This window comes from Aptenodytes forsteri, unplaced genomic scaffold, assembly GCF_000699145.1.
Source record: "Aptenodytes forsteri isolate BGI_AS27 unplaced genomic scaffold, ASM69914v1 Scaffold79, whole genome shotgun sequence".
NCBI lineage: Eukaryota > Metazoa > Chordata > Aves > Sphenisciformes > Spheniscidae > Aptenodytes > Aptenodytes forsteri.
Window position 1 is genome coordinate 2,464,785 of NW_008794776.1, and position 9,137 is coordinate 2,473,921.

General features: G+C 49.5%; 1 protein-coding gene across 1 annotated transcript in view; it reads left to right on the plus strand.

The window, feature by feature from the left end:
* MMP17 (matrix metallopeptidase 17) overlaps window positions 1–9,137 on the plus strand; it is a 102,466-nt gene that overhangs the window by 70,120 nt on the left and 23,209 nt on the right. The window contains exon 3 of the mRNA XM_019470775.1: window positions 8,376–8,508. Within this exon, the coding sequence (XP_019326320.1) occupies window positions 8,376–8,508 (133 nt within the window). The remainder of the gene's footprint in view (window positions 1–8,375; window positions 8,509–9,137) is intronic.

The window sequence follows — 9,137 nt, forward strand, 5'->3', positions numbered from 1 at the left end:
CCCTTCAGATAAAGAAAGTTTCCTCATGCTAGGAAAAAAAAAAAACCTAGGGCTGATTTAAAAACAAAAAACTATTCCCGTTGAAACTCCTTTTTGGTAGTCATGTCGAGTTTCAATTACACACAAATTTTTTGCGTCGTTCGTTGCTTTCGAGTGGAAATTTTCAGGATGTGCTGAAAAAATGCCAGTGATTGAAGGCCTCCCTAAATCCCTGGTATATTACATCTCCACCAAGAAAAATACACATTTATGCTGGAAATACAGAATAAACTGTACCTTGTTTATATGTTTTGTCACCTTTTTTTACTCTGAAAAGAAACCTAAACCAGCTGTAGTAAACATTGTTCTGCACTGCGCTGTTCTGCCTGCCTTCTATGGGTAGGAATTGGTTCTTTGATCTTCAGTTCAAAGAGGTTGAAAAGGCTGTTTCTGTGGTCTGCAGAGAATTTCCTTCTGCTTCTACATCTCTTGATTAACTCTGTGTTTATGGGAAGGCTCTCGGTATCCATCCAACCAAAGAGATGCTTACACCTTGCGTAACATCTACCGCAGACTGGATGAAATTTGCTTCCAAATCACGACAGCCTTCTTCCGTGCCCACCTTGCCCAGTGGAGGATGTCACCCCCCAACACCCAGGAGAGCAGTAACGCGGGCAGAGCCCTGCAAACGAGCGTTTGAGGCTACAGGCAAGACCCGATCATGTCTGACAAGACCTGCAGGCAGCCAAGCTGGCATCCAGTTGCTGGCTGGGAAGCAAGCCGCGCCGGAGCGGAGGAGCTCTCTCCGCTGGATCTTTAATGACCTGGATGTCCCAGGTCCAATGTCATCCAGTGGTGTGATCTGTCCCTTGCCAAGGGACCTGCTGTCTTCACGACTTGTAGGTTGTAGCCTTTCGCAACGCCGCTGTTGTTAACCTAATCGAACATTTAAAGCAAGGGGGAGGGAGAGGAAATCATTAGCAGCTGCATTAACTTCTACCCTGGATTCTGCGCACAGCGCTCGCTCGAATTAAATAGCTGTTTGGATTCAAGCGACTCCTCCGGCGTGAGCTAATGAAACCGGTCCCACGGTTCAGCAGCGGCGGCGGCAACCAAAATCCTGGTTCTAATCCAAACTGCAGTTTTTTCTCCTAATGAATTAATCAGCTGATTACCTGCGTGCGATAGCTCATTAGAGAGGTGCGTGGCAACCTTTGGAAGGAAGTTATTGGCTTTGTGTGGCCCAGAGGCCGTTACATTGCAGGAGCGTGCTCCTCGGAGTATTGCGGCACCATATGTGTTGCTCTAATTAATGGGCGTTGTTCCTGGGGTCGTTTGATCTCAGGAAAATTACTGTAAAAATTTGAATACTCTAAACCTTCGAAAACTTGGAAGAAAAACTCAAACAGCCAAAAGCAATTTCCCTTTAATCTAGCTTGTAGTGGCAGGGGGGGTTTTTTTTTTTTTTTTTTTTTTTTTTTTTTGTGATTTTAAGAGCTTCCACCCTATTTAGTGGGAGCTGTAGAGATAAAGCGAAGTGTAATTTGGAAATTAGTTCCGGATGTTTGAGTTGTAGCTTTATTTTAGTAATCTGGGTCATTAATTTTGTTGAATAGTGTGTTTGGATTTTCTTCCCCTGCATGTGTGAAGCGCGACTGCACCCAGGGTATAAAAGGACTTGCAGGAAAGGGAGCTTTCAAATTCCTCTCCCCCCTGGGTGACCCTACAAAAACAAAGCCCGTTTCTCTGTGGTTATCTGGTGTGGACGGCAGGAGATGAGCGGTGGAGGTGAGCTGGGGTGTTCTGTGCTCCTGCTGCAGCCGGGGCCACTGGGGACGGCAGGGAGGGACCTCACCGGGGCTGCCCCCGCCGGAGAGCCAAGGGCCGGGTTCAGGTCAGGGTGAGGGTTTAGGCTCTCAGCCGTGACAGTAGCCTGTTTTAAAGAATAGAAGCAACTGGTAGCTTGATTAATGAGCGAAGGTGCAGTTTGCTAAAGCTTTTCAAGGAATATTAATGAAAGGGATCTTTTGAGTGAAAAAACATGCTTCTGCTCCAGCCTTGGATGGCCCTGAAAATTTGGAAATTGGGTTTTACCGGCATCCTCTCCGTGCATGTTGCACATCCAAAGAGTCTCCGGAGGTGTGTTGCAAGTCACTGAGAGCGTGGCTCCTCGCTGCAAAGAGGTGTCTGGAGCAACGCCGGTGGCCGCGGCACGGAGCAGGGAGAGGTGCCCGCGGCTGTCACAGCCGACAGCCCGGATGCAGAGTGTTGTGGGTGCTGCTTGCACCCCTGTCAACAAGGGCATGAATTTAAACCCAGTTTCCTCCTCCAGCATTGATGAGATGGCGATGGAGCCGGTCTGGGAGCCTGCAGAGGAGCCAGGGACTGGGGGTAGTTCTCTGCTCTTCTCTCCTCTTGGCGATGTGTCGGGTAAAACAACATCCTTGAGCAAAGGGGGTGTTACAAACTCTGCAGGATTAAGGCTGGTTTTTCCCTGTATGTTTACGCAACATCAAGAAAAAAGAAGACGACCCTGTTTTTTGGGGGCTAAGCTTTAGAAATACGGTCATTATAATAATACAAGAGCAGGCAGAAGCACGGAACTGGCTTGGGTAGAGTTTTTCTGCTTATCCTGATTTCTGTTTTGCCGTTTATCCTGTTTATCCTCTCCTTGTTATCCTGAACTAGTTTGTCTTCTTGTAAACGCCAACCTACAACCCTTAAAAAGAAACCATCAGGAAGAATACTTGCTGACTGAGTCTTTTTTTTCGTCTGTGGCAGCTGAATAAGCCCATCAGCTTATATAATATTAATATTTGTAAAAGCAAACGTACAGAGCTCATAAATCTTCCATAAAAGAGGGACAATATCTACATCTATTTTAAAATGAAGCAGGTAAGTAGGTTCTAGGACAAAAGGGTATTGATACAAAGGAAGTGGATAGATGAAAGAAATGAAATTGCCATTTTAATCTGAAAATTGGCTCTGCATAAGTGATACCAGAGGCTTCACTGCTGCTGGAGCCAGCGTTTTGCTCTGGGCCATCACTTGGCCCTGGAGAGCCCCAGACCCTGGCTGCTGCCACAGCAGCATCGCTCCCTGGTATTCCCTTCAAATGGCTTAAGGAGTAAAAAAAGCCCAAAATTGAAGCAGGGCTTGTTTGCAGGGGAGAAGAGGACTTAATTAGCATTTTTCCTAACTTTGTGCTTTCTCCAAAAGAAAAAAAAAATTACGTGCAAAAAAAATCCTCCAGTTTTAGATTCTGCTTATCATTTTTTAAGGCAAGGAGCAGGCTTTTCCCCATTATGCTATGCCACAGCAGTATGGGAACCCAGACAAGAAAAAATAATACAGCTTATTTTTAGCCAACGAAGTGAGCAATCGGTCTCCAAACACGCACACGGAGCAGCTCCGTGGAGGAATGATGCTGCTGCGTCACCGTTAACACAGTCCCTTTTCAAAGGAAAACTCTGCTTTGAAGCATTTCCTTTAAGACATCTTTTATTGGGTACCACCTGCAGTGGGGTGGGAGGGGTAAGATCGAACCGTTTAAAGGTTGTAGGGATACAAGGGAGGGAAAAGCTTCCCACCCCCAATTTTTCTTTATTTCTTGAGTTGTGTTGTCTGTGGATGGCTGGTCCCATGAGACCAGAGGGGACGGGGCATGGGCAGCACCCAGGGAGCCTCCCTTCCTGGTGCCTTGGTCCCAAGAGGTGAACACGTTGCGATGGCATTTCCCTGCTGCCTGGGACACGGCATGAGTCCCGCTGTCCCACGTGGGGCAGGGTGGGATCTCCAGCCCCACGCAGGGATGGTGTTTTGTCAATAGACATCCCGGCTGTGGTTTTTAAGGGGTATGTATGTGCTTCTGCTCAGCGCTGAGCAGCGTGAGGGCTCTTGCTGGAAGCTGTGTTTATCCGGCGCGGTGGAGGGGCGGTGCAGATGGATGGACGTCTTTGGACGTTTTTGCCAGGCATGCAGTTCTTCCTTTTTTTCTTTTCTCTTTCTTTTTTTTCCTGGCCCTGAGCACAACGGGAAGCCTTTCATTCTGCATTGCTCAGTGGTGGAGCTGGATCAGAAGATTCATCATGGACTTGGCTCGGTCCCTCCAGCTTTCCCCAGCCCCATCTTTGCTAACTCCCAGCACCGGGGCAGAAGTCCGCTTTTGGGGAAGAAGGGTCCACTTTTGGTGATGGCAGTGAAACACGTCGGCTGGGTCCGGCCCGGCAGCCCCCGTGGTTGGGGTAAAGCACAGCAGGGGATGGACCGCCCCAAAGAGTTCCCGGTGTGAGCAGACAGGACCAGTAGATGGAAGACCAGGAAATACCATTAAAGTATTTTATAGATTAGGAACTGGGGGCTAGAGACACAACGAGGTGATTCCCACAAAAACTGAGCTGGGATCCCGCGAGCCCCAGACCGAGGTACGTACCCCAGGCCATGGCATGAGCTATGTAGTGAAGCCATGCTCGTTCCCAGCTCGTCTCGGAGCTGGAAGATGGTCAGACATGGGCTCAATCTGAATTTTTTAGTGAAGCAATTTTTTTTCCTCTTAAAATAGGGAGTTGCTGAAGCTGAATCTTCTCATGGGATTAGGTCAATTTATTTAATGCAGCACATTTTTAAGGAAAAGTTTTTATCGTGCCAACTCAGGCAAGAAATATGTTCAAAGAATTTTAGCATTCGGCTCGAACCACTATTTCATTTAAACATTTTAAGCTAATGAAAGTTGGGGAAAAAAAGGGTTTTTTAATTTAAAAAAAAAAAAGTGGCATTAAGAAGGGAACGTGTTGAAGTTATCTCAGTGGAAAATGTTTTCATGTTTTTCTTTTATGGAAGTTCATAAGTTTAGTTTTTGTCATAATTAAGGACAAGAAAATATCTGAAAAGCTTTCACGGGGCACACAGATAATTAGCCAGACAATTCCTGCTGGTCTTTCTCATCTCCAAGTCCAGCTGCATTTTCCCTAATGAAATTTTCTGCTACAGCAAAGGTGGAATGTGAAAGTTCAATATTATGGATCGGCTTTGCTCACGAGAAGAGAGGAAACCGGCCAGAACCCACACACTGGAAAAGAGATGAATGAGAGCGGTATCACAGAGGTCTATAAAATCATGGGGAACCTGAGTAAGGCATGACAAACATGATGGTCTAGATGAAAAATCACATGCAGGAACATCAATGCTTGCAAGGTAGATCAGGTGAAGGACTTGTGATACCTGCCCGTCCCTTCTGTCTTTTCTTTCGGGAGCTCCCCGTTTGCTCTGGGGTATCCACTTGTGTTTGTGCTTTTTCTGTCCCTTTGGGTTAAGGAAGAGAGGAGGTCAGCAGGATCTTTGCTGGATCTCCCCGTGCCTTTGCTTTCCCCAGCCTTTTGCTGCCACCTCCTTCTCCAGGAGGGCCCGAGGAAAGCTGAGCTGCGTACATCGGTGTAGCAGTGGCTCCGCTGTCATTAGAGGATAAATGACACTGTCTCCATGGCCGGGGAAAAAACCAAATTAAACCCCACCATCCTCGGCAATTGATGGGCCGGCTGCCGAGCCCTGTGTCACAGCTGATTTCTCATGAACAATCAGGGGCAAATTGTATCTCTAATTTCTGTCACAAATGTTTTTGCTATGCAAAGGGACAAATAGGAGCAGGGAGAAGAAGAGAGAGCGCTTGGCCTGGCCTTCAGCCTGATGGTGAGGGAAGGCTGTGACGATGCTAACGCGCTCCTAGCAAGGTGGTGGCTAATGGAGTTGCATTAAGCAACAAGAAATGGCCAGATAAGCTGCTTTATCTGGCTATAATAACACACCCTCCCACTAAAATAAGGCAACTGTGAAGGAGGGTGAGGAGGGAAGTGAACTGCCGGTGAGAAACCCGGCACAGGAGACCATGCTCCCCGATGGAGAGCCACACCAAGCGTGGGGAGATCCGTCGTAAAGCTCTGTAAGTGTGAAATTGTTTAATTGGGCTTGCCAGAGAGGGGCTGGGGATGCTGTGGCATTCGAGGTGGCCGCTGCGGGTGACACTGAGCTGAGACATTCAGATTGTAGCAATAAGCAGGTACCGACTTTTGGCACTAATCTGACTACAATAAATTTGAGGCGTATTGACCGCAGTGGAAGTCTAGATCGATATCAGTCTTCAAGAGGCTCAATAGCTCAGTGTTTCTTTGATACAGATAAAGAAAATAGAGGGTAGGTGTTTCTGGCATTCCCTGCATGCAGTATTATTATTCTTCGCTGATCCTTCTGCCGAGGTAGGGGAGGGGAGCGAGAAGGAAGGTAAGAAAGGATTTAGAAAGATAATTCACAAGATATTTAAAAAGCAGTTGTAGGAATGAGATTTATGGCATTTTTTTCATCAGTTTTAGGCTGAAAAGAGGAAGAGAAAGATCTTCATAAAAACGTATTGTCCTTTGAAAGACAAATTCCTACCAAATAGTGGCCTTGGGCTTAACGTGGTGCCCATGGCAGGGGGATCGCTGGCTCGTGGCCGTGTTTGCTTAGGCTTTGGCGAAGAGGGACGTGCGGGTGTTTCACAGGTCCCCGATGCTTTCTGGGGGTAGAGATACTCATGCCTGGCTCTAAATGCTTTAAGGCAGCTGGTGGCGAGATGGTTAAACCAGGGCATGTGGAAATGCTGGAGAGGAGGGCACAGAGAGAAAAGCCATTTATTTCTCTTCTTGAATAAATCAGTCGGTCCTGTTGGGGGCTGCGAGTGACTGAGGTTTCAGCTTCACCATCAAGCCAGTCCTGGCATTTCTGGTGCTGCTGGGGTGAGCACAACTCTGCTGATTTATCCCCTTGAACAAATAATCCAAAGTTAAGAAACCTGATGTTCTTACAGTGGTTTTTTTTTAAAAATCCATTTATGTATTTTTTTTTTTTTTTAAATGACGAGGTCCATCAATCACCCGGAGCGACTTTTTGATGTTGGCCAAATTTTAGGGGAAGGCTGTTGCAGGGTTTTCCTCTGCTCCCTGTCCCCGTGCCCCGCGGAGCGACTTTGATGTTGGCCAAATTTTAGGGGAAGGCTGTTGCAGGGTTTTCCTCTGCTCCCTGTCCCCGTGCCCCTCCCTGTCGTGGTAGGAGGGTGATGGCACCACTGGGAAACCGCCAGGAGACTCTCTGTCAGAGACTTCATGGTTGGGGTTGTTTCCAGTCAAAATCCTGGGTCCATCAATCACCCGGAGCGACTTTTTGATGTTGGCCAAATTTTAGGGGAAGGCTGTTGCAGGGTTTTCCTCTGCTCCCTGTCCCCGTGCCCCTCCCTGTCGTGGTAGGAGGGTGATGGCACCACTGGGAAACCGCCAGGAGACTCTCTGTCAGAGACTTCATGGTTGGGTTTGTTTCCAGTCAAAATCCTGAAGTTGTGAAGGTCGAGGTAAAACAAGCCACCCTCAAGCCATCGGGGTGCATTGAGGGGACTTGGACTGCAGGGTTGTCCTCGTCCCCGTGTCCCGGCTCGTCTCCATCAGGTGAAGGGAGCCTCTGCCAAGCTGTTGTCATCCTTAATGCATTGTCGTCCCAAAGCTCAGCCACCCTGGCAATGCCTGGACTGGAAAGCAGCAGGAGGTCGCAGCGGGTTGATTAATGTCGCAGCGGTTTGATGGCATTGCAGCAGGTTGGCTGAAGGGACCCGGGAGAGCGGGCATAGCCCACTCGTGCCGGCATGGGGACACGGGGGGACTTGCAGAGGGCGCTTGGCCACGGAGGTGTTCCCCGCGCCGGCAGGGAGGAGGAAAGGTCCCCTCCTCTCACCCCTCGTGGGAAGCTGTGACCTTACTGTGGCGCCCACGGGGGACAGCAGAAAGTTTAAAGCACAGCACATACGGTCGGAGAGGTGCTACCGAGACAAAGTTGGGCAAAACCCAGCTGCTCTGCAGCCTCGGCCGGAGGTCAGCGAGGTTCCTCCATCGGACCCGGGGACCCTCCCCAAGGCCCCCGTGGGCTCCCACCGGGGGTGAGGTCCCAGTGGAGGCGGCAGTGCCCGGCCCTCGTGACAGGCAGTTTTGTTCCCTTCTCCTTGCACTCAGCTCTGCAACAGTTTTCCCTAAGAGCTGCCCGTGTCCGAGGGGAGAATCAAAGGCGCCTGTGTGACCCTCGGGTTGGGGCTGCGCTGCCGCCGCTGCCAAAGGTGGTCTGCAGCCCGGTGGGAAGATTAGATGTCGCCCTTGGAATGCGTGAAGGTCGCCGGATCCCATTACTGAAGTGATGTGTACGGATCCATCCTGACACGTCCGTTTGTTAGCAGAGAGCACGCAGTTCGATGGGGAAGCCGGGTATAAACATGTAAATGGGAAAAGTATTTCCGAGCAGAATGGATGGGACCTTCGGAGCATCTTTCCCTGTGTCTATATTTCTTTCCTTTCCTTTTCCCATCCCCCCTTCTCCTTGTTTCACAGGACTGGCTGACGAAATTTGGGTATCTGCCTCCTCCGGATCCTGTCACAGGACAACTGCAGACGCAGGAGGAGCTCACCAAGGCCATCACTGCCATGCAGCGGTTCGGGGGGCTCGAGGCGACGGGTGTCCTAGGTCAGTGGCCCATGAGCCCTTGGGGGGATGGCTCCTCGCAGATCCGGGGAGGAGAGGGGACTTGGCGCTGCGTTGTGGAGTAGCATCATCTCCAGGAAAACCTCACGTGGGTGTAACATACAGCCCAGTTTGCAGCTGTAAGAGTAATTACATGGCTCAGGTGCTTTGTTGCTTTGTACTTTCAAGAACCTGAGGCAAGCAATTATTTCACCAGACCCACACACCCTTGGGGTTCCCGTCATGCTTAAAACAGCTTAAAATAGCTCTTGGTGTGCTCAAAAACAAAAAAAAAAAAGAAAGAAAAAAAAGACAGGGAAAAAAAAAGACAGAGAAACTAAGGATGATGGGTTGTCCTGTTCAAAGCCTTAATTGCAGCATCACATTGACTTGAACAAAAATCCTGATTAAGCCTCCCAGTTTCTATATGTAGATATTCTGGTTTCTTCACCGCTGGGGCACAGCGCAGGGGAGGGAGGAAGATGGTGTCGCATCACCCCAGCGCTGCTCGCTCCTGCCCACGGCGCGTAGAGCCACGAGGTGTCTGCGGAGCTGGCGAGGGCCCCCTTGGCTCTCGCCGAGCCACAGCGGCTCCGGGCACCCCCCGGCCGCCCCCGGCCACCTGAGAGCCC